General features: G+C 48.3%; 1 protein-coding gene across 1 annotated transcript in view; it reads left to right on the top strand.

Annotated features, from left to right (window-relative positions):
• The first annotated feature begins 14728 nt into the window (after positions 1–14728).
• Positions 14729–24759, top strand: part of LOC126538483 (rifampicin phosphotransferase-like) — a 74428-nt gene continuing 64397 nt past the window's right edge. Inside the window, exon 1 of the mRNA XM_050185327.3 lies at positions 14729–14804. Coding sequence (XP_050041284.3) covers positions 14736–14804 — 69 coding nt within the window. The 5' untranslated portion in view covers positions 14729–14735. The remainder of the gene's footprint in view (positions 14805–24759) is intronic.

Raw genomic sequence — 24759 nt, 5'->3', positions numbered from 1 at the left:
TGTCACGATCCTGCTTATTTTGCCCCATCAGTAATTTCGAGAACATTTCGGATACAGAAAGATCGTGAGTGTCATGGCATACAGGAGGAGAATGTGCATCAGCAACCTCATCGAGAGCGGAGTTGGAACCAGTCGCACTCCGGGCTCCAGGTTTATTACCAGACTGATTGCTTTTACTGGTACAGGCTGACTTGGACAGGGGGCCCGGATTGAGTTCCAGATCACCGCTCACGATAACACGACTGTGCAATGTAAAACGTGCAAACACCAGGGCGCAAGAGTATGTGGGCAAGGAGGCAGTAGCAAAAAGCGATCAGATTGGATACATAGAGCGTGGGAGTATTAACCTACCTGCACGAAGAGCAAGCGCCGGTTAAAAATTGTACTGGTGGTGCTACAACCTGGCCAATTGAAGAATGGATTGATGCGCAGGACCTTAAACTCCTAGTGGCTTACGTCACAGACGGGCAGCTGTCGGTAATTGGCTGATCAAGACGCAGGTCGCCGGTATGCCTGACATACAGACGTTTGAAAAAGTACACACCGGAACTATCACTTATCGCAGTGATAGGGTAGTCCCAGAGAACTCACGTGCCCGTCCAGAAAAGATGGAGATAATATAGGTACAATCGGAGGGTGGGAGCGAAATTGTAAGAGAGGGTGAAATAACTGCTTCGGCGCCTGTACAAGAAAATTCGCCGTCTGAAGAGATTATTTCAGCAGTCATTTCGCCCTCGTCATTTCCCCCTTTTCTCCCGCCATCCCCAAGTACTGTACTTATATTCCCGCGATCTGAGCAACAAACTTGGTTGTTAGTGCGCGCTTTGCGATGTGGCCTTCTTCCTTCCTTCGCACAATTTGTACACTAAAAAGCATTTTTACTTACCTAAAGAATGTTTTACCAACCAGCCACCATTTTGTAGGCGACAAAACCAGATTGGCCACGTAAGACAATGCAGAAGTGTGCCCATATAATTTCAGCGCTCATACGATTGTACTGGGCACACCGTATCAGCAAGGGCCTTCTAGAAGAGTCAGCACGTGAATTCAGTCGTAGACGTCCAACAGAGCAGCCGCCAAGCGCTCAGTACGCTATGAAATCAAGGCTGGAAAAGAGGCCATCGGGATACTTTCATAAAACAGTGACTACAACGGTGGTCCGACAGCCAGCGACACTAGTTCGGGCATTCTTTGAGGGCCAGCGTTCTTCTGTGAACCACCTACAGAACGCAGGACTTCGAGGAGGTCAGAACTTTCATCAGCCTTCCAGGAAGATATTGGCCAATGACAGAGATTCGGGGCGCTTGTATCAAGCAAAGCAGTGAGCGGAACACCAATACATGTATGCCTGAAAAATTTTCTATTCATCCCGCAGGGTTAGTAGAGTTTTTCAGGCCAGGATCGTTCCCAGCAGCGACCCTGTAGTTCTTCGAACTTTTCACCAACGCAGGCTCGATGAGGGAACTTGCTCGTTTCCAATCACCAGAAAAATATGTCTCAGGTCAAGCCGATGTTGCAGTTTCTATATCTCTCAGCGAATTATGTGCACCTGGCTCTCGAACGCGGCTGGCTGATGCGCGGAATGAAGGTCCCCGCGCCGACCTAGCAGCCGTAGTTCAAAGACTAATTAAGTGGAGCCCGATGCGACAGTCTTTGCTTCAGCAAAGCCCGGCATTCATTGATGATTTCCACAGTAAGAGAAGTACTAATGTGAGAGACGGCTAAATGCGTGTTCTGCTGTGGCCCTCAGTACGTGGTTCACCTTGTATTCTGGTGTCTTCACGCCCGTCTTGTGGAAAAGGGGGAGAACGTCCTAGATGTACGTCTCGTATGATTCTGTTGGCGTCTAGACATGGGACTTCAGCTGCTTATTCATTGCCGCTTGTGTACGAACTAACCAGCTGTACAAGTTTTCTAAACATTTGTTTACATTCCTCTTGCATGGTTAGCTTTTGAAGGTCTTAAGCGACACCTCTGTAATTCGAGTAGAAAATTATTTAGCGTGGAAGCTTGGGCTTGTTTGTGATTCAGTATAAAAAGGACACCGCGCAAAAAAGACAAGGACACGCGCACAACGCTGACATAGAACAGTTTATTCATGAAGCCATGAAGGAATAAATATATAGGGTGCTACCATGCGCAATATGCAAATGAACGACAAAAAACATAAAACATTTTTGCAATGCTGATAATGATAGCCACGTCCCTACAGAGCCCACGGAATGCTTGCCATTCAAACCCTGTTAAGATACGCTGTTTGACAAGATGAAAGTGCAATCGAAGGAGAACTGACGCCCGAGCTATCAAACTTCCTAATAAAATCTGCCTCAATGATTTTACGTGTCAACTGTGAACTACGTTTAGCCAGCACTTCGCTTTTTTTTTCCAAGTAGGGCTTACACCCATTGTCGTGGCAATGAATACCCAGATGGCCCTCTTCCTTGTTGTACACATTGTTATGGTGCTCTCTGGGAGGATCATTTGAGCAGCTTCCTGTTTGCCCCGCTTATCTTTTGCACAAGAAAGAGGAATCACATACACCACGCCAGTGATGCAGGCCATTTCTCGTTGAATGTCTGGAGGAGGTGTTTGATCAGGCTGCAGAAAAATGTGTTATATATATTCAGAAAAAAACCTGCATCCGTTAGAGCTGCCGCATGAGCTACCCGAAAATATATTTTCGGGTAGCTCACTGTTTATGTGTTTAAGTTGTTTAAGGTTTAAGGTAAACCAACTGTTTAACGTTTTTGGGCGTCAGGCTGTGCATGCCCAGCACACATTTATGCTGGTCTTTCGAACCAAGTAGCGGGAAACCGCCTTTTCCTTTCGAGTCAGCAAATTTAAAATTAGTCAAAAGAAAAATTATTAATCTGTGCCGCGTCAGTGCCTTCGGAAGGTCATGTTCGCATTCTGTTCAAAAAGGTTTTGATGCTTGGCTTGATCGCATGTTGTCTGCTGGATACAAAACGGCATTAGTCAGCTGTCGAGGAAAAGTTTTTTAAGCACGTCAAGCACGGCGAAGCTAATTGAGCACCACGACCGCCAGTGGAAAAGAAAAGCTTTCGTACATACCTTATGTGTCCCACGAACTGAACAGGGTAGGGCAACGTGATGGTGTCGTGTTGGTTTTCCTGCTCCGGAAGAACTAGCATAGCTTTGCAAGTTTGCTTCACAAGCCAGGCGTGGCCGTTGTACCGCGAAACAAGGGAATGGTTGAGTGCCTTGCATCATGAGCGTGGTGTATGCGATTCCTTTCTCTTGTGGAAAAAAGTGCGTGGGGCAGACAAGAAAGTGCTTAAATGACCTTCTCAGGGAGCACCATAAGAATGTTTACAACACGGTACAGGGCCATCTGGGTATTCATTGCCGCGACCACGGGTGTGAGCCTTACTTGGAAAAAAAGCGAAGGGCTGGCTAAACATAGTTCACAGCTTACACGCGAAATCATTGAAGCAGATTTCATTATGAAATTTAATAGCTCATGCCTCAGTTCTCCTTCGATAGCATTTTCATCCAGATAAATTTCGTACCTAAAGGGAAAGTCTTCGGTGTGCTCTGTAGGCAGGCGGCTATCATTATCAGCATTGTAAATGATGTTCCAGGTTTTTTCGCCGGTCATTCACATATTGCGCATGGTAGCACCGTACATATTTATTCCTTCATGGCTTCATAAATACACTGTCGTTAAGTCAGCGCGGTGCGCGTGTCACTCTCTCGTGTCCTTGTCTTTTTTGCGCTGTTCCTTTTTCCATAAAAAATTATGTTGGACAATGTAACAATGTAATTCATGTGGTAATGCGTGCCGATGAGCTCATCAGTCTGGAACTGGCCCTTGATATCAACATTTTCGAATGCGTGTGTATGTGTCCCCTTCCGGTGCGCGTGCCTTCTGTGTGCCAAGTCCTGTCATTAGCAACGCCGTGAGGGCCGGTAAGTGTCTCATGTTCCCCGGACTGAAATACGATGCCAGTCGGCATCATGTTAGCCGCCGCTAAATTGATTCCTTCGATTGGAACGGTTATGCTGTTCAAGCTACGATGCTTCACCTGAGTCTAAGTGTTGCATGAGAACCTAGTCGAGAGACAAATCAGGTTACAAAGTACACAGGCATAGCAGGTGTCGTACCGTCGTCGTCTTGAGCACTAAGCTGGAGCTCTGTTCCGTACATTTCAGCTGAGGTTTAGCTGAGAGTGGCAAGATAAATTTTCGTGAGGCCCTCCACTCTGTGACGCTGGACGGCCAGCGAAGCTGATGCGATTGGCGTTGGGCTTCGGAAGATGTGCCGGCAGATGCGGCTTCACGTAAGCTTTCGTGGTGGAGAAACGTGCAACCGCACCCTTTAGCAGAGCCTCTGTACACGCGTTGTACTGAACCGAGACATGTTACACATTATCAGCGCCTCCTTACGCGTGCCGCAGACTCGAAACTCCCCAACGTTCTCGCCGGGAATGCACTGCGTCTGCACATCCACTGCCTTCTGATGTCGCTCTTCCGACCGTATGCCATTGATTTCCGAGAGGTCACTATCAAAGCATAGGCCATCACATAGCTGACAGCTTGATCCGTAGTTGCAAATGAGAAAGTTTCTGTGAAACCTTGCGTAGGCGCCGTAGGATACCGGCACCGGGCCCTCGTGACGTTGACGTCTCTTTGCAGCATTCTAAGCGTCGCGTATAAGTCGTTGGCTGTTGCACGTCGATTACGCATCGCAGCGCGTACTCGCTCTTTTCCTCGGGCCGCCGGGTTGGCACGACGTGGACGGTCCTTCTCCCACCGCTGCTCTCACTGTCGCTGCTCGTAGATAAACTGTTCTTCAGGTGTATGATCACGCGTGGCCTTCCTACTTTCATAGCAGCGGTTGAGCGAAATGGTACCGAAAATTTCCCTTGGGCGCTTTATCAGGCACACACTACGTCGCACACTACGTCGCGCACTACGTCATACATTCACCGAGACGAAGCTGCCATGGGGCGTCATTTTAGACACAAGTGGCCGTTAAACCGCACTCTGACGTTACCGGTGATTAACGTTTGCTTTTGTTGTTGGCTCTTTCGCTTTCACTTTTTAGGGTAGTTCTTAGGGGAGAGCTTTTCTTCATGGATGCCTTAAAATCCCGGATCATAGCCAAACACAGCTTCGCTGTAAGATGAGAGGAATGAGAAGCTCGACTTTAGTAACATTTATACGAAGCTGTCAGACACCGGTGCCGCAGAATTTCTCGTGAAAACAGCGCCACCAAACAAGATGAAGCGAGAATCGCATACATAAAGCGCATATAAACAAAGATAGCGCCGAGTTAGCATACTCCACGTACTGCCCCGTCCAAAAGCGCAGCTTTTCTTGTAATCGTGAAGCAACGAGCCTTTCAGTCAATCCATTCTGAGGGCCAGAAAAAAACCATATTGTCAGAATCAGAATCAGTTTATTCAAGGAAGAAATGGGGATAGTTACATGATAAGTATATACAGAAGGAGGTCCCGTAGTCAGAAACCGAAATGGGACCTCCTGTGCATGATGACTAGAATTAATAAAACAACAATGGCAACATGTGAAATGTCCGATAATAAAGGTATTAGGAGACAAGGCATAAATGAATAGAAAAACAGCACATGAATGTATTAAGCAATAACAAGGCTTTGGATTAGACAACAAAAGGTTAAACTACAAAAAATAGCTTAAGAAACAAAAAAGAAGTAAACAAAATGCGAAAGACATATAGAGAAACAAACTGAAAGTTAAAAATATAACACATAGTACACTCAAATGGGAAAGTCGTAGAAAGCTAAAAGGAAATACTTAAGTTCTGTAGGAAACCTGTGAGCTTTGAACAATCTTAAAGGGAATGGTAATGTGTTCCACAGAGATAAAGCTGCAAAATGTAATGACTGCTTACCATAGTTGGTGCGAACGATGGGCAAAATAAAGTTCATATTTCCTACAAATCTAGTATTATTTACATTAGTAAGGGGTGTCTTTGGTATGATGGTTACGGGAATATCATCGTTTAATGGCCTAAAAATAAATATGGCCAGGTTATATTTAAGAAGATCAGTCACATTCAAAATATTATGTGCATGTAACAGCTGATTTGCGTTAACGCTACGAGGTGAAAATGTTATTAGTCGAATAGCTCGATTCTGAATGACTTGCAACAAAGTTAGGTGACTGGTATAAGTGTTTCCCCACGATTCAATGTTATAGTTAATATGAGAATGAACAAAATCCTAATAAAGCGACTTGAGAGTTTAAAGTGAGAAATATGGTCGTGCTTTGATTAAAACGCGTATTTCGTATGCCATTTTCTTTTTCACATTAGCTATGTTAAAGTGAAATTGAAGATGACGATCAAATTCCCCACCTAAATAGGTACAATGATCGACTGCAGTGATTAGGCGATTGTTGATGGAAATAGATTGAAGGAGCTCAGGCGATCGCTGATGTGAGGCAAAGACGACAAAATTGGTCTTTTTATGGTTAATCTGCAGCTTGTTACGTTGGCACAATGTCGAAATTTTCACGAGATCTTCGTTTAGTTTACGTGTTAGCGTTGATATACAATTGTTAGAACTAAATATAGTAGTATCATCAGCGTAAAGAATACACTTCGATGAGGAGAGGCAACTAGGCAGATCATTAATACAAATTAGGAAAAGTAGAGGACCTAATATGGACTCCTGTGGTACACCAATGTTAGTAGTAGCTTTAGAGTAGTACCCAGAAAAGTTAACGACTTGTTTTCCATCTTTTAAGTAACTGCGGATTAGAAGTAGAGGTGGACCTATTCCGGTGGCCTCAAGTTTAGCACAAATAATTGTATGATTAAGTGTGTCGAAGGCCTTGGATAGATCAACGAATATCGACGCTGCAAAATTACCATCGTGAATCGCTTAAGATAATCAGTAAGAGAAATAAGCGCTAGATTAGTTGAAAAGCCAGAACGAAAGCCAAACTGATAAGGGGAAAGAACATTGAATTTATCTAAATATTTTTCAGACGCTTTTCGATAAGTTTTTCAATAACTTTATTAAAAAATGGAAGAACGCAAATGGGTCGATAATTTTGTGTAAGCGTGCGATCACCTTTTTTGAAAACGGGAATGACTCGACCGCATTTAAGTCCACGTGGAAAAACACCGGTTTTAAAGATCAGGTTAATGATAGCTGAGAGGATATTAGCGATATGTTCCGCGATCATTTTAATGTGGTAGGCGTTAATACTATCTAGGCCAGCACTAGTGGCTTTAAGGGTATTAATTAATAAAATTACTTCATCAGGTGTTGTTGCAAAAAGGAAAAATGAATGAGGTAAGTGTTTAAAGGACATGTTACAGCATGAAGCGGAATCAGAAATGTTGTTGAAGAAAGCATCACAAAAGGCATTTGCAATATCAAGCGGCTAATGTATACCATGTCATTGTGAGTGATTCTCGAAATGACGCTGAGAGTTACGGTTTAAAAAGGTGTTAACTATTTCCCACTTTTTTCTATTGTTATTACCACATTCTATAATTTTTTGTTCGAAGTGAGTTAGAAAATTTTTCATAACGGGCAAGTAATTTAGTATTGAAAGGTTGCTTCTTTGTTTTCTTATAGAAATTTTCACATGACCGCATTGCTTTCAGAAGGCTATCTGTAAGCCACGGATTTTCTGGCGATGATACCTTCTTTCTGCATTTTATTTTATGAGAGTGGCAGTTGAAATGCGATGAAAGTGTTAAAAACTGCGGAAGAGCTTTTTGAGGTTCATTAGATGATACAACTTCCGACCAGTCAGCAAGGAACATCTCTTTGTCAAGTATAACTCTGTAAACTGACGTGTTAGATATGGCTGAGTGATTGCGCAGGCGTAGAACGATAGGATAGTGATCGGTAATATCGGTGGTAATAATGCCAGCCTCTGATGGATCTGTAAAGTTCGATAATGCGTGATCAATTAAGGTGCCATCGGCAATGTTAGGACAGCGAGTAGGGAGACAAATTAAACATCCATATCCAGAACTATCGAAGATGCTTGAATAACTAGAGGAAGAGATAAATTGTTATCTATGAGGTTAATGTTGATATCACCCATGATTATTGCGTTACGATTAGCGCATGATTTTTTTTCCATGGTTTGATCAAGGGCACTACAGAAGTCAGTAACTAGAGAAGAAGGTAAGCGATAAATGCAGCCATACACTAAGTTCTTTTTGTCTATACTGAAGACGGGGGAATCAAATTCAACAAACACAGATTCACAGCTAGTAATATTCAACTCCAAGTCAGGCCGTCGTTTATATGGAATGTTAGATGAGACAAATATAGCTTAACTGCCGTGATTACTCGTCTCCCTGTGAGAATACTCAGAAGTGTATGAGTTTAAGCAGAATAGGTCATTGTCATTATTACTAAGCCAGGTTTCAGATACACATAATATTGAAAAGGTGTTGTAAAGTGTCGAAAACAGGGGCTGAAAATCGTCGAAGTGCTTGCGGAGACTTCTAGCATTGAAGGGAATAATTGAATGGTAGTCGCGCGACATGAATTTATTCAGCGCAGATGTTGAGAGGTAAGGTCGGTGGTAATGACATTTTGATTGTAAATTAGGTTTTCTATTTTTGCACAAATATTGAATTATAATCTTAACCACACGATACCTTCATATTGCTACTTGCTACTAGAAGACGATGTACCCGTGTATTTAGAGGGACGGACCCATAAGCGACCACTTCTGATGACGACGACGTGCTTGGCTGGAGGTTGCCTGCCTTGCATGTTCGCCAGTGCTTTCTACCCTAGTAAATACACCCTGTAAATAGTTTCGCTACTGTGCTTTCAAGAATATGTATTTGGTGTAGGTGAGGGGGACTTCTCCTGTTGCGGGAGTTTCGTAGCGTACCTCCTCGGCGGCATCCCCCGCGTCTAGTTTCTGACCCACAATTACGACCTCACTAGCTGGGACACGTTCAAGCAGTAGCTTCGTCACCATTTCGGTATCCACCATTTCGGCCACAAGAAACAAATGGTATTACGTACCCAGACGGCAGCTAAGCCTTACTTGTACAAACAGGAAGTGCTGGCCTTGTGTCTACAAGCTTACCGGAATATGTCGGAGGCTGACAAGTGCGCCCACATTTTGTAGGGTATTACAGATAACGCGTTCAATCTGTATTTCTTCACCAACTGATGACAGAGTAATTAAAGAGTGCCGTCTTCTGCATGCGCATCTCGCCTGAGGTCGAGCATCTGCCGAATACCGCTGCAACGTCGTTTTGCGAGGCACCTCCTTGTCGACCACCCACAACAAACGATATGACGCGCATCGTCCACCAAGAACTCGAGGCCGCCCTATTCGGCTTCTTATAAACCCATGGTACCCGACACCTCTACGTCGGCTATTTTATTGATCCAGGCCGTTGTTCGCCAGCAATTTGCGAACCTTCGCCTCTGCTTTACTGTCTGACTGAATACTCCTGACGGACCACTTCTAGTCTCCACGGACTGGCCTCGTCGCGGACCGTGCACGCTTCATCTTTCCAGAAACCCGTCGGAATGGAGAACAGCCGATGACATACCTATTTCTTTCCGCTGTAGGCGAGCTGTACACATTGCTCGTTATTGCCGCAGCCACTGGCCTTCTCAGTCCCCTAGCCGATCTTCGCTGACTCATGTCCTTTCAGTACTGCTAGCCACTATCTGCCCCGCACCCAACCCTCAGTGTCCACTGTCCCTGAGGAGGGTACCCGCTACTCCCAGACACCTCCGCCGTATCGCTGTCCAACCCGTTCAGCGACTCACCGCCACTCTCCTTCGCTGCCCTTTAGCCGTCGCTTCCGCCAGAAAACTAGACGCGTAGCTTTGGAGATAAAGCTCCACTGTCAACCTTGACCCGAAGGTCCTCAGCTGGCCTTACGTGTCCACCTGAGCAGTCTTGAAGTCCATATCGACGGCGTCCCTTTTAGAGCTTTGGTTGATACATGGGCGAACATCTCTATCCTGAGTTCCAGTTTACGTCATCGCATAAAGAAGGTCCTTACAAATCCTACAACCCGAATCGTACGTGTCGCTGACGGTGCAACGGTCGCTGCTGTTGGGATGTGCTCAGCTCGGGTTACCGTTGCTGGCGACCAGGTGGTTGTTATATTTACGGTCCTTGTACAGTGCTGTTATGAAGTCATACTTGGACTTGATTTTCGTTCTGCACATTACGCTCTGATTGATTGCTGCACCGGTATCTTACGCCTTGAACTACCTCGCTTCTTTGAACCGAGTGACCAACTTCCTGCATCTCGCTTATATTGCAGTTATTTTCTTAGCCTACCTACTAAAACCATGACTCATGTCGCTAGCTCTTCCATTTGGTGACTACTGAGTGATCCTCTTAATGAATTCCTGCAGCACCCCACGCCCTACATGGTCCTGAGCATTACGACAAATAGAACCTTCCTTGCATTTGTGAATTTCAGCTTCATCAAGCAGGTACTTCCAGAGGGGCTTTCCGTAGACCGCCTTTGCCCCTGCAAAACTTTCAGCTAGAGGCTTTTGCAATAGATGCTACATGTCCTCCGAAGAGCACTGTGACACCAAATTGTAGCAGCCGCGAAATTCGCAGCAAGATCGCCAATGATCTTTTGCCTTAGCACACTGACAGTCTCAGTCATATCGAAAAATTTTCGGCTTTGAAAATCGGCCTGTGGGCCAGGCATCCGCTGTCGCGCATCGCATATACACAGGCAATACAAGCGCTGTTCACCAACGCCCCATTGAATGTCAGCTTCTGAGCGAAGCATCATCCGGCAGGAAGTTCACAAAATGCTTACGAAGGACATCACTGAGCCATTCTTGAGTCCCTGGGCGTCCTGTGTTGTTAAGTGAAAAATAAGGATAAATCGTGGCCCTTTTGTCTGGACAATTGGCATCTCAGCAATATTACCAAGAAACGCGCTTACCCGTTACCGCGTATTGATGATGCCCTTGATTGCCTGTATGGTGGCGCTTACTTCTCTTCTATCGATCTTGGACCTGGATACTGGCAGATTGGTGTGGACCCACTGGACCAAGAGAAAACAGTTTTTGCAACTCCTACTGAGCTTTACCAGTTTAAGGTATTGCCTTTCACTCGCTGTAATGCCCAAGCCACATTCGAGCAAACGATGGAATCTCTGCTTCGTTGGTTCAAGTGGTATACGTGCTTGTGTTATTTAGACGACGTAATTGTGTGTCGCCTATGTTTTGTACGCACTTCGAATACCTCTCGCCCGTTTTTGGCGTGTTCCGTCGTGCCGTATTTCAGCTGAATTCATCGAAGTGCCGCTTTGGCCGTCGTTGCGTTATGATACTTGGCCGTATTTTGGATAGTGCCCGAGGAAAACATGACGAATAGAAAATTCTAACCGTGAAAAACTTCCCTGTGCCAGAGTCCGCCAAAGATGTTCGAAGCTATGTGGGGTTCTGCTCCTGCTTTGGTAGGTATGTCAAACATTTTGCAGTGATTGCGAAATCGCTCGCAGATCTTCTAAAACAGCGCGCTCCTTTTACCTGTGGTCCTGCACAAGCCGCCGCTTCCTCCCAGAAGTCCGCCCTGATATAAGTGGTTACGGAATAGGCGCTGTCTTGTGCCAACGCCAACGTGGAGCGACCATTGTCATCGCTTATGCCAGCAGGCTGGTGTCCACATCGGAGCGAAATTACTCCATTACAGAGTGCCTCGGGAGTGCCTCGCTCTGGTATGAGCAGTTCCAAAATTTCGCCTTTATCTATTTGGCCGACCGTTCACGGTAGTTTCCGGCCACCATGCCGTCTGTTGGCTTGCCGTTTTGAAAGGCACTACAGACACACTCGCTTGATGGGCACTGCGCCTGCGAGAGTACACCTACACGGTAGTATACAAGACGGCGAGCCTGCACATGGATGCGGATTGTTTGTCCCGCTACGCTGTGAACGACTATGGCTCTTCGCGCACTGAATCCCTCGATTGCGTCTTTTCCGTAAGTTGTGGGGCACCTCGTGGCGGCCGTGGTATCTGCGCCATGTAGCCAACCACAGCTTAATGTCAGCTCTCGGCCAATAGCAGCAATATAAAAAATGACGAAACAAAGCGTCCTGAAGATAGTGAGGACACGATCGATCTTCTATTGAAAAGAGAGCGCGAGAGAGAAAGGTGACTTGGCGATCCGCTTGCCTGCTCCACGCACCGCGTACGTACCACACCAAAACTTGGCTTAGATGTTCACAGCAGCGTATGCTATGCGCGGATTATGTTATTTCACCAAGCACGAGAGGTGGCTCAGTGCCCTTTTAAGAGAAATGATCGAGTGCCTGGAATTCTATCCTAGCGACGCCTGTGTGCGCACGTTACTCTGAAGGATGGTACCTTATATCAGAGTATGTCTACCCTGACGATCCTGACCTGATACTCGTTATAGAATCAAACCTGTGCTCCATAGTTCTTCGTCAAATTCACCGCTGGTCACCTTCGTGTTCATGATCGCGTGCGCCGTCGCTTCTATTCGCCTTGCCTAGCCTGTTCAGTTCAGCGCTATGTCAGCGCCTGCCAGCTCTGTCAACGCCGAACGAAACTGTCTAAGCATCCTGCTGGGTATCATCAACCTATCAGCGTCCCACTTGAGCCTTTCTTTCGAGTAGGTTTGCACTTTCTCGGACCCTATCCTACATCTGCCGCAGGAAACAATCGGGTTTGGACACCACAATTTCATTGGACACGAACGCTAGCGACTAGTTGTGCCACAGGTGTGGCGGACTTCATCCGCGACGTCATTTTAGTACACGGTGCCCTACATCAATTTCTGAGTGACCGAGGCGGTACCCTCCTGTCGAAAGTAATCGACGATATTCTGCACTGCTGCTACACGCAGCACATCACCACGTCATACCATTTCCAGACAGATGGGCACGCCAAGCGCTTGCATCGGTCCTTAATAGACATGCTTTCAATGTACGTGTCATCTGAACACTGCGATTGGGACCTTGCACTGCCATACGTGACATTCGCTGATAATTCCTCCCGCCACGACACTGCTGGATAGTCTCCCTTTTACATTTCATTTGGGCGCGAACCAAATTTACCGCTTTCTTTCCCTGCGACTTCGACTAGTAAACACGCAGGCGACGCCCAGGCTCATTACAAACCGCATATAGGGCATGGTAGACTTGCTGCTTCCCGAGAGAACCAGAAGCACCTTCATGACCAGCGACACCACGACCTACAATTTGATCCGGGTGCCCTCGTGCTACTTTTGGACCCCCTCCCGAGGTACGTGTGGGCCTTTTTGAAACGCACCCTCTCTATACGGGCCCATACCGCGTCCTTCGACAGGTGACTGAGATCACGTACGAGATTGTGTCCGCCAGCCCCACTACATCTTCTGTTATGCTGTCCAGCTACGTCGTCCACGTTTCCAGACTCAAGCGTTACCATCTTTCCACTGCTGTAGGTCCTTAGCGCTGGTGCTTCTGCCGCCGGGGAGCATGATACGTGATACTAGAAGACAATGGTAGATTTAGTAGGACGTACCCATATGCGGCCACTGCTGATCGATGACGACGACGTGCTTCGCTGGATGTTGGCTGGATTTCACGTTGGCGTGTGCCGGCTAGCCTTGTAAATACACCCTGTAAATAGTTTCGCTACTGTGCTTTTTCGTAGCAATATTATTAATGACATAAAGGAGATTCTTTGACGACTACGATACTCCCTAATGCGAAATATGAGCGCGGCTCCATACGTGCTTTCATTTTGCGAGATATTGATGGCACGGACAATCTATCTCGTGCGCCATGTTGCAAATGGAGTGAAGTGCGGCGCGACTACCTCGTTAATTTGGAGATGGCGAGAGCCAGTGCGTGGCTGACGCGGGGGCGTGGTTTACAGCAGCCGCCGCCGACAGACCTTCAAGGCGACGGGTGCTTCTCTGACGCCATCTCGTAGCTATCATCCCCGTAGTACTCCAATTTTATTCCCACGCTTGCGCCATACCCTCCTATGCTTTCAGCATCATGCGTCCGCTGAACCTTCCTCTCCGCTTTCCTCCTTGCGTCTTCAATCCCCCCGCTGAGCTCCGCGTTCGCTTTCATCTTTCGCTGTGCTCGTTCGCTCGGTTGCGCTGCCGCCGATGCCATCGTTTGCCGCAGGAACGGGCGCCTAAGAGCTGCGCTCAGAAAAAATGAAAGGCGCATAATTTCGCCACCGGTGAGTGATAAACTCACAACCTCAGCATCACACGTGCGATGCTGCACCAATTCAGCAAATGGCTGTCGCTGCGTCCACTTTCTTCGGTATTTGCGAAGGCATTCACATAAATTGTGTGTAGGACAGTCACTGAAAAATCAGAACGTTTTACTCGTGACGCGTGCGTTGCAGTCAAGGTGACTAAATTGGGGACAATGGATAAAATCCTAATTTTTTCTCATTGCACAAGTTGCTGAAACGTCCATGTAGGGCTTGCACTCTCATGCAAGAGTTGCGATGCAGCCGTCTGTTCAACGATTAGCACAGATTGCGCCGGGAGACAATTTAACTCCTAAACGCGGAAGCGGCAAGTACTTTACCATTGTACATTGAAAGTTTCTCGCAATCCTATGGTGCCTTCGATCACATAGACCAGGCCGAAATACATGTCTGGACACTAAATGTGCTACATCTGTCATTTGACGGAATGTGTTTCGCTGGCAAAGTACTCATGAGCAGTGTACTAAGATTTCGCTCTCTCGTGTTCTCGCGTCCATACAGGAAGTCCCATGTCGCAGGGCGTGGCCCAAGGCGGAGCACGTGTGGCGCCAACTTTTGAAGAAGCGCATCTCATCCAGGTGACGTCGTTTTTCTGCTCACTGATGCGACGAGGCATCCCTATACGACAAAAATGTTAGGTTCAACGGAACGAATTTTTTCTTCAATGCAACAACAAAGAAACGTGTCAGCCCAGCTTGCTGGTCACGTTGATGAACCTTGCATAGTCCATGTGTTGATTTTGCGCGTGCGTCTATGTGTGTGTATGTGTGTGTGTGTGTGTGTGCATGCTTGTGCCTGTGCGTGTGTGCGTGCATGTGTGTGTTTTAACTCTGGTAGGCTTGCGTTTGCCGACAGGTACTCAGAGATACAACACGCCTATATTTCTGTATGGTATATACTACCCCAGCCTCCGTTTTTACAGCGAAGCTGTATATGGCTAGGACCTGGAAAAAAAACATTCGTCCGAGATCCTGACAAAAACAAATCACTATGAGGACCGATCTGGTGACGGTGCAGAAAGGTGTCCAAGCTCAGTGGCACATACCCTGTAGGCTCGACCTGTAACGCGTCCTTGGAATACCCTTGTCACACGTGGGACCTAAGAAGGTCCAAGGCACAAAGGTAAGCACAGATATTCTTGAAAAAAAATGTTTTACAACCTTTCAAAAAGGACTGTTAAAATTATCGGCGCCATCCGTGCAAATGCGCTATACCTGGCGACAACTTTCTGTTGCAGTGCAGCGAAGGGTACGTAGCCGGAGCCTGTACACAACTATTACTGCGAAAAGTTGTCGGAACCTTTCGCTCGAGGTTCGGGTTTCCGGTCGCGGTTTTCGGTTGCGCCAGCGCTTTAAACAAACAGGCGTTTTTGATGACTGCTTTCGGGCATGCAGGAGGTGCAGATACATTAACCATGTTAAGGCACTGTACAGTTAACCATACATATATCGCCACATATTTAGGGAAACTGATATATATATATATATTTGCCCCATAGCAAATATAGGGGAAGATACATTAACCATGTTAAGGCACTGTACAGTTAACCATACATATATCGCCATATATTTAGGGAAACTGATATATATATATATATATATATATATATATATTTGCCCCATAGCAAATTTTGGCTATACGCTGGACGTTGTTGCGTGTCCTCTAGGGAGCGTTCTGCCGCATAAATGTTTCAAATCAGCTCGTTAATAGCCGAGCCAGAAATATTTCAGTGCCGCGAACCCATGATTTCAGCAGGCGGGCTCTGCTGCCAAAATGCTCTTCCACTCGCCCCGTCTAGCCTTCGCAAGTGAAATTCCTTCCCTGCGTTCTCCCATACCAGCCCTCGAGGATCTCGTGACGCATACGTCACAGGCCCCGCCTTCATTTTTTTCTCCTCGCTTTCTTTTCCGGCGCTACGCATTTCCGATGACGGCATCGCGCGCGAGCTGTTGTCTCGTTAGCGCAGCGCCAGATTTTACGCGCTCTGCACAAGGAAACATGACTAGTGGTATAATTCAGTCCTACACGAATACAGGAGCAGAACAAGTGGATCGCAGAGCATCATCACGCGCTGGAGAACGGTAGAAAATGGCATAGTTTCGGTACCTACGCACGTGACCGCACGACTGTGGGGACAAGCAGACGAAGTGGAAGTACATTGCTCTTCCTGCGGTGCAAAGTAAAACAAAAAACACGCAGACATTCAGTTTGTGTTTTATTATTTCTATAAGCTTCGATTCAAGCAACAGATCACCCAGATAACGGATGTTGGCTTGAATAATTATCGAAGTCATGTGTCACCACCAGCGACGTCACACTGCGGGCACGACTACGCAGGAGCAGGGGCATGACTATGTCACCATCCAACTTTGAGCGCCACGGCCGCGAGGAAAAGGAAAGAGGCGTTCGGTTTGAAATTTCAGGTATCTCGTTGACGCGTCGCGATGTTATACTTTGCAGGCACTATTGTTATCACTCAATGTATGATCTGCGCTTGTCAGTTCAATATGGCCAGACCTGGTGAGGGGCCCTTTTAAGAAATTAAAAATATTCGCACATTACGCATATACGCGCATTATATATATATATATATATACGATATTGTCACGGGTAAAAAAACTGTTTATACGTTGTACTTACAAGACGTAGATAAACATCAGCTGAGAATCCCGAGAGTTTGTTGCCACTGCGTCGTCTTCACCGTCGGCGAGAGAGAGAGAGAATAAACATTTTTATTGGGTGAATGAAGCTTTGGAGAGGCGTCCTCATTCCAGAATGCCTTGAGCTCGGGCCGCGTCCTGGGCCCTCGCAATCAGCCGTTGCTGATCCTCGAGGTCGGAGCTGGCCAAGGCTCTCTCCCAAAGCTCGTTAGTGGGGTAAGGGCTCGGAGGATTTATTGGTGCCGCTCTGCAGCCCCCTACTATGTGCCTGAGGGACCCGGGCTCTGCGCAGAAGCGGCATTGCGGAGAGAATTGTGTAGGGTCTATGAGGTGATTTCTGGTTGGGTGGGGGAATGTATTAACCTGTAGAGCTCGGAGGAATCGCTCCTGCTCTCCAGGTAGTGACTTGTGTGGGGGTGCATATGTTCTGCGGGTTAGCTGGTAGTGTTGTGTGATGTCTTGGTAAGAGACTAGAGGGTGCATGCGCTCGGGTTCAGATTCCCTGGCGTCGGCTCGGTGGGTCAGATCTCGAGCCACGTGGTTGGCGACCTCGTTGCCAGGAATGCCTTGATGAGCTGGCGCCCAGATGATCATGACTGATCTCGTTGGCGGCTCTTGATTGATGATCCGGAGCGTAGTGGTATGAATTCTGCCGCTAGCAAAGTTGCGGCACGCCTGTTGGGAGCCGGTCACTATGACTTCAACCTCTGTTTGGGAGAGCGCGAGGACTATGGGTGCTTCCTCGGCTTGGAGGGGATTGTTTCGTGTGAGCAAAAAGCTGCTCCGATGTTCTGTGTTGACGACTACGGTGGCTGTTGTGGCTGCGCGTCTGGAGTAAGAAGCCGCGTCCGTGTAGGCTGTAGAGGGTAAAGTCCCGTATCGCTTGTGTATGGCCAGGGCGCGGGCCTCCCTTCGCTCTGCGTGCTGCACTGGGTGCATATTGCGAGGTAGAGGACGTACGGTGATGTTTCTCCGGATGGCATGAGGTAAGCTCACAGTCTGAGGCGGCGGATGGCTCAGAGGGGCAGAGAGCCCCAGGCGTAAGAGAATGGACCTGCCTGCTTCCGTAACCGCCAGCCTTGTTCGCTGACTGGATAAATGTGCATCGATCAGCTCCTCGGCCGTGCTGTGCACACCTAGTCGTAGTAGGCGTTCTGTGGACGTACTGGTTGGCAGGCTCATCGCCTGCTTATATGCCTTTCTGATCATTGTGTTGATTTTCTTCAGTTCCGTTTCGTTGAGTAGTGCGTATGGAATAGCGTAAGTTATTCGAGACACGACGAAGGCTTGGACAAGCCGAAGCGTGTCCGCCTCCCCCATGCCTCTTGTCTTGGTTGTTATTCGCCGGATCATGTGCGTAACTTGGGCTGTTGTATTCTTAAGCTTTTGAATTAATATTGTATTGGTGCGATCCAACTGGAAAACCATTCCCAATATCTTTACGCTCTGAGACGGAACGATGGTGTGTCCCTCCAGTTGTATGTTGATAGTGGGCAAGTCGGATGTGTGCTTCTTTCGCGATGAGACCAGGAGTAGCTCCGACTTTTTGGGGGCGCAGCTGAGCCCGCATGACTTAGCATAGTCGCTCACCACGTCTGCAGCTTCCTGCAAGCGGTTCTCCATTTCCCCGATGGACCCTGTGGACGACCAGATGGTAATGTCGTCGGCATATAGGCCATGCCGGATCCCTGGGATGTTATCGAGCAGCGGCGGTAGGCCTATTAGGGCGATATACAAAAGGAGGGGGGATAACACTGCGCCCTGTGGTGTGCCGCGCCCGCCCAGTAGGAAGGGGTTTGTGGCTTTGTCCCCAACCTTTAGGATGGCTTTTCTATCTGAGAGGAAATCTCTGATATAGGAGTACGTCCTGGCCCCACAGCCCAGCGCGTTTAGCCTCTGTAAGATTGCTGTGTGCTTGACGTTATCGAACGTCCCTTTAAGATCTAAGGCGAGGATAGCCGCGGGGGAGTTGCGCGTCGCTGGTACAATCACCTCCTCTTTCAGCTGAACTAGGATGTCTTGAGCTGAGAGGTGTGGACGGAATCCTATCATCGTTGTTGGAAGTTTACCCGAGCCCTCCACGAATGGTTGTAGCCGGTTGAGAACGATGTGCTCTAGGAGCTTTCCTACACACGAAGTGAGGGAGATTGGTCGTAGGTTCTCAATGGCTGGTGGCTTGCCTGGCTTCGGTATCAGACGAACCTCGGCTATTTTCCAGTCTTCGGGAAGGTTTCCTTTCCTCCATACTTCGTTAAGATGAGCGGTAAGGTCTACTAGCGAGAGGCTGTCAAGATTTACAAGTGCCTTATTGGTAATTTGGTCCATTCCCAGGGCTGTGTGGCGCCTCAAGCCCATTATCGCCGCTGTTACCTCATGTAGATGAATGTCCTCATCTAGGAGCTCGTTAGGGGTGCCGGTGTAGGGTGGCAGAGGCTCCGATGTCTGTGTGGGGAAGTACTGGGCTTTGAGAGTCAAAAGGAGGTCCGCCTCGTTTCCAGGAAATTGGTGAATTACTCGGGTCATATTGTGGAGGCATTCCGTTTTGCTGCTGGCCGGGTTGATTAAATACGTCAATAACTTCCACGTCTTGGAAGTACTCAGTTTTTCTCTCAAGCTGTCGCAGAGGGATAGCCAATTCTCTCGGCATAGCGTGGTAGCGTATTCCGCAGCCTCTTGTGTGAGTAGTGCTATTCGCCTCTTGAGCTTGCGATTTAATCTTTGCCTTTTCCAACGCTTCAGCAGGCTACGCCGGGCTTCCCACATGTGGAGCAAGCGAGCGTCGATGCTTGCTTGGAGTGGTGGTGGATGTTTCAAGAATTTTGGTGTGCGCCTTCACATCCTGGTGAAGCTGAGTGATCCAGTCCTTAATTGGCTGAAGCTGTTGGCTCTGTTCGTTCGCAGCTCTTTCTTCTCTTATCTCCCGCAGCTTGGTCCAATCCGTGAGGCGAGCCGTGCCTATCGGGGCTTTGTATTCGAGCCCATGGAGAGTGGTGGCTAGCAGCGCGTGGTCGCTGCCTAGGTCCTCCTCCAGATTGGTCCAGCAAGCTTGGGGGATACTTCTGGTGAGGGTTAAGTCGGGGTTCGTGTCTCTTTGAACACTTGTGCCGAGCCTCGTGCTATTCCTTGGGCCGTTGACGAGTGTGAGATCCATGTCCTCAATAACTATGTGAAGCATGTTTCCCCTGGGGTTTGGTGCACGTATAACCCCAGAGGGGGTGGGCTGTATTAAAGTCGCCCACAATTAGAAGCCGATGGTTGCCTGCTGCGTGCGTGGCTTGCTCCAAAACAAGCTTGAGGACCGATGGCGCGCTTTTCGGCCGACAGTAGACGTTTAGAACAAGCATGGGACCCTTCTTCTTTGTTGCCTGTGGGATAATTTCGAGCAGAATGGCAAGCGGTTCGGATTGCTGGAGATGGTGTTGAACGGCCACTAGCTTTTTACTGACCAGGGTGTGAAGGCCTGTATCGGTGCCATAAGTGACGTATCCGGGTAGGCGGACGTGGGTGTTCGTTTCTTGCAGTGCGATGATTTCAGGTGGTCTTGTTGATGTAGCGATGTATTGTATCAGTGATCCATACTTGTTCTTGTAGCCCCGGCAATGCCACTGCCACACCGTGGTTTCGCCTGGGGAGTCCCCGCGCTTACTGCATGTATGTTGAGGCGGAGACATCTTGGTTATCAAGGGGTGGTGATGCGTGCACAAGATGGGGTTCTGGGGAGCCCAGAGAATCTGGCAATTCTGGTAGGGTCTGATGAGCTTTTTTCTTGGGGCGCCGGCTTTGACGAGCTTCCAGTGCTAGTATGCGTTCCTCTAGTCTCATGATGCGTTCCGCCAACTGAGTGTTAGAGTGTTGTTGAGTTGCGAATTGTTGTTGTTGTGCCGCTGACTGTTGTATAGCTGTGAGTTGTTGCTGCAAAGTCGCTTGTAGGGATGTTTGAAGGCTCTGAATAGCTTTTGCTACTACCTCTTCTACCTTCTGGAGAGTGGCATATTGCACGGGTATGACGCCCTGCGGTGCAGTGGGCTGCGCGGTTGCTCGTTGCGGTGTCGGTTTGAAGTGACTGTGTGAGCTGGCTGCTCTTCCCCTTTCCGCATCTCCGGGGGTGGGGTTGAAGTGTTTTGTGTAGGGGTAGTGCTATTTCTTCCAAGCAATTCATCTTTGTGTGCTACGAATTCTGCGTGTACGCCAGTGATTTCTGATTTGAGTCTTGCGTTTTCTTCAGTGAGACGCCTAATCTGGGCATGTGCCTGTGCCAGCTCTGTGTCAACAGCGGGGGGACGAGCTTTGGGAGAAACAACCTGTGCCCAGCTCACCTGCTGCGTGACCTGCGCTGCTCCCTTGCTTCCCCTCCTGCCGCTTGCCGAACGACCACGGCTCGAGGTCCTACGATGGGATGGCGTCCGTCGTCGCGATGAGGTCCTACGCCTGGAACCGGATCCGGAACGCGGCCTGGAACTGCTCCTCCCCTGGACAGCTCCGCGTCGTTTCGGGGACCGCGACTTGCGGGATGCTGAGTGCTCGCCACGTGGCCTCGGAGACGAGGAGCCTGCTCTCAGGGTCTGCCGCGGCTTCTGGCGGTTGACGGGCGGCAGGAACCTGTTGGGACAGGTTTTCGCTGCGGTCGGGTGATTCCCGCCGCACAGAGAGCACCGAGGGTGGCACTCGTGCTGCTCCGTTGCTAGCGAAGTGCCGCACTCTCTGCACTTGGGTGTGGCGGGGGGCCGCGGGCAGACGTCCTCTCCGTGGCCTGTCTCGTTGCAGGTTCGGCAATGTGGCACGGTTCTCTTGTAGAGGTAGCACCGCAGAAGAAGTCCGGAAAATTCGATGTAATATGGTACTGTTTTTCCCAAGAATGTGATCACCATAGTGGTTGTGTTTCCCAGTCTTCTACATGTTAGCGCCTCGTATCCCGGAGATTCAATGCGTTTAAGTAACATTTCGGGCGTGGTGTCGTGATCGATGTTGTATATTACCCCTTTGCAAGAGTTATCGGGGGAAATCCCGTATGATGCAATATCATATGTTGTTGCATCAATTGTATTTTTTTGCATCTTGCTTAGTGCTGAGGCCGTAGCTTCCGAGGCAGTGCTCAGAACAAGGATGTTTTGGTCTTCGTCGATGCGTATTTTGAATCCGGTGGAGCCGATTTGCAGCTTTGCCTCATTTGTGATGGCGTCTACTAACTTCCGTGGGCTCACCTTGTTGAGCTGCAGGCCGTTCCGTGGACGAACCGCCAGCTTGTAATCAACGGCAGGAAGGGGGGGGGGGGGGTTGTCGGGGCTTGCGCATCGCCGCTCGGCTGTGACGGAGAACGGGCTTCGGTGGCGTTCGGGAAAGTTGGGGCGTGGTCGAGCGTGTCTGCAGCCGACGGCGACGGGCACGACTGGTAACTTTGATCCCAGGCTCATTGTCTTCTTCGTTCTCTTCAGCAGCCCGAAGAAGTCCTTGGGATTCGCGAATTTCCATGTCCTCGTCCTCTGGGGCCCCGGTAGACGATTGGTGGGCTTTGTCGGCGTCGGCATTGAGAAGCGCGTTCGCCATCTGCAGCGGTGCGGCGTCCGAAGCCTTTGCTAGGCCTTGCCACTAGCGAAGTGGGTTTAGCGGGGCGGCCCCGTTTCTAAACTTCATTTGGCCGTAAAATGCAAAATATAGCACTTACACGCTCAAGTTTGGTGTTGACATGCTCTGGCTGACTTCAGGCACACGATGATTACGTAGAATCTGGATGCGGAGGTGATTTCGCCGAAAATGTAGCTTCTGTGCGGAGCAGACGTGGAGCCCATCCGACCCGTCGCGAGATTTTCCTCTTTTCCCACCGTAACACGACCCCCGGCAGAAAAAGCACTGTTCCGGCGATTCAGACGGGGCCGTCGGCAAGGGCATAGTAAGGCTTAAGCTGAGACCGGGTGGCATGACGGACGTCACGGGGATTCAAGTAAAACTCTTGCTTGGGCTAGTTGGTTCATGCTTGAAGTAGGTAAAGGCAAGGCGCAGAAGACCAGGACTTAGGAAGGAGAACACAAACGACAAGACGGGCGCCACTCACAACTAAGTTTATTTTCGCAACAAGCCTGCCTTATGTAGGTCATTCACGCCGAGTCACGCACAAAACTTTAGAAGGAAAAATAACACAGCAATCTATCGACCATTCAGGAATGTTATCTGCGCAGCTATTGACAGAGCAAACAAGAACCACACGTGGATCAGCACAGGAGCCAACTGATCTAGTACAGCCTTTTTTTCAACGCCAACGGGGACAAAAAACCAGACATAAAAGTACCGTCTACACTTCACTACCAACCAATCTAACCACAACATAAGACACTTCAAACGCCTAAGACCCAGTCAGTGATAAAACCCGCACGACGATGGGAATAATGACCAACGAATAACACGGAAATAGCATGAAAAATGCGTCTAAGAACAGTGTCTGCGTCAAAACTAAAATCTCTAATAGTCACTCACCTAAAAATTGATAGAACATGTAACCGCGCGAAAAAAGAACCACGCGACAAACAATGAAATGGACAGAAGTAATGATGAACGATAAAGGTCTAAGGAACAGCGTCTGCGTCAAAAAACAACAAAAGCCTAAGAGCCACTAGAAAATCGTCAGCAAAATAAAACTAGTTAAATAAAAGGATGACAGACGGTAAAACAAATGAAATCACTCTAACAAGAGGCCTAAATGAAACCTTCTAAAAAAGTCGTCTCCTTGTCACTAAGCATAATGGACGGCCTGCTGACGCATGCGTTCCCCTCTTTTTTGATGAAAAAGGCTTCCACAATTTCCCGCTCATACCTGTCTTTTCCATACTTCAAAAATTTGGTTTTGTCAAACTGAGGCCGGCAATTAGAGCAGTCTCTGCAATGCTCTGCAAGGTAACTCCCTTCCTTGTTGCGCAGATTACGACAATGTTCCATTGCCCGCTCATTGAAACATCGACCTGTTTGTCCGATATAGCTGCGCCCACAGCTTAGGGGTATTCGGTAGACTACACGTGTCCTGCATTCAGTGAACTTCTTCTGATGCTGGATTGAACAAGCCGGGCGTTTCTCTCCGTTCATGGCACAAAGCTTCGACAGCTTGCAAGGCGCCGAGAAAACAACCTGAACGTTATGCCTACTTGCCACTTTCTTAATGTTGTGCGATACCTTATGAATGTACGGAATTACCGCAACAGAACTGCGTGAAACTGGCTCCCTGATAAGAGGCGGGTGCTTTAGTTTTTGGAGCATCGTTTCGCAGACAGCTGAAATCAGACATGGCGGGAAGCCTGCCTGTTGTAGTCGTTGCACTTGAGTGCTAAAGCTACTTGACACCAAATGGATGCAAGACTTAGTTAAAGCCGCTTGCAGAGAATTTGTAGCAATTGCACGCTTTACAATCTTGGAATGGGCGCTCTCAAACGGAAGCAGGCCTTTCAAAGAACGCGGATTGTACATCCAACAAAGGCCTTCCTTTGGAAACACTAGCCTGATATCCAAGAACTGGAGTTGACCGCAGCTCGGAACTTCCTTGGTAAACCTGAGACCCTGACTGTGGTTCGAGAAGATAGTCATGGTTCTCTCAACGGTAGAAACTAATTCGTGCTCAGGGACGTCCTTCAAAATGACCAAGAAATCATCAACATATCTGTAAATTGACACTACATGAGGATCACAAAGATTATTACTGATGTCAGTTCCTACAACGGATAGGAAGATATCGCAAAGGACTGGAGCTACAGAAGAACCGATGCATATCCCTTTCTTCTGCACATAAAACTTGCCTTCAAACAAAATGGCGGTTGAGTTCAGGTAGAACTCTAATAAGGAAATGAAACTGTCCACGCTTACACCTGCCGCATTCTGGAAGCGGACTTCACCA

The sequence above is a fragment of the Dermacentor andersoni genome, chromosome 4 (genome assembly GCF_023375885.2).
Source record: "Dermacentor andersoni chromosome 4, qqDerAnde1_hic_scaffold, whole genome shotgun sequence".
NCBI lineage: Eukaryota > Metazoa > Arthropoda > Arachnida > Ixodida > Ixodidae > Dermacentor > Dermacentor andersoni.
Note: the sequence above shows the minus strand (reverse complement) of the source record. Positions and strands in the feature narration are given on the sequence as shown.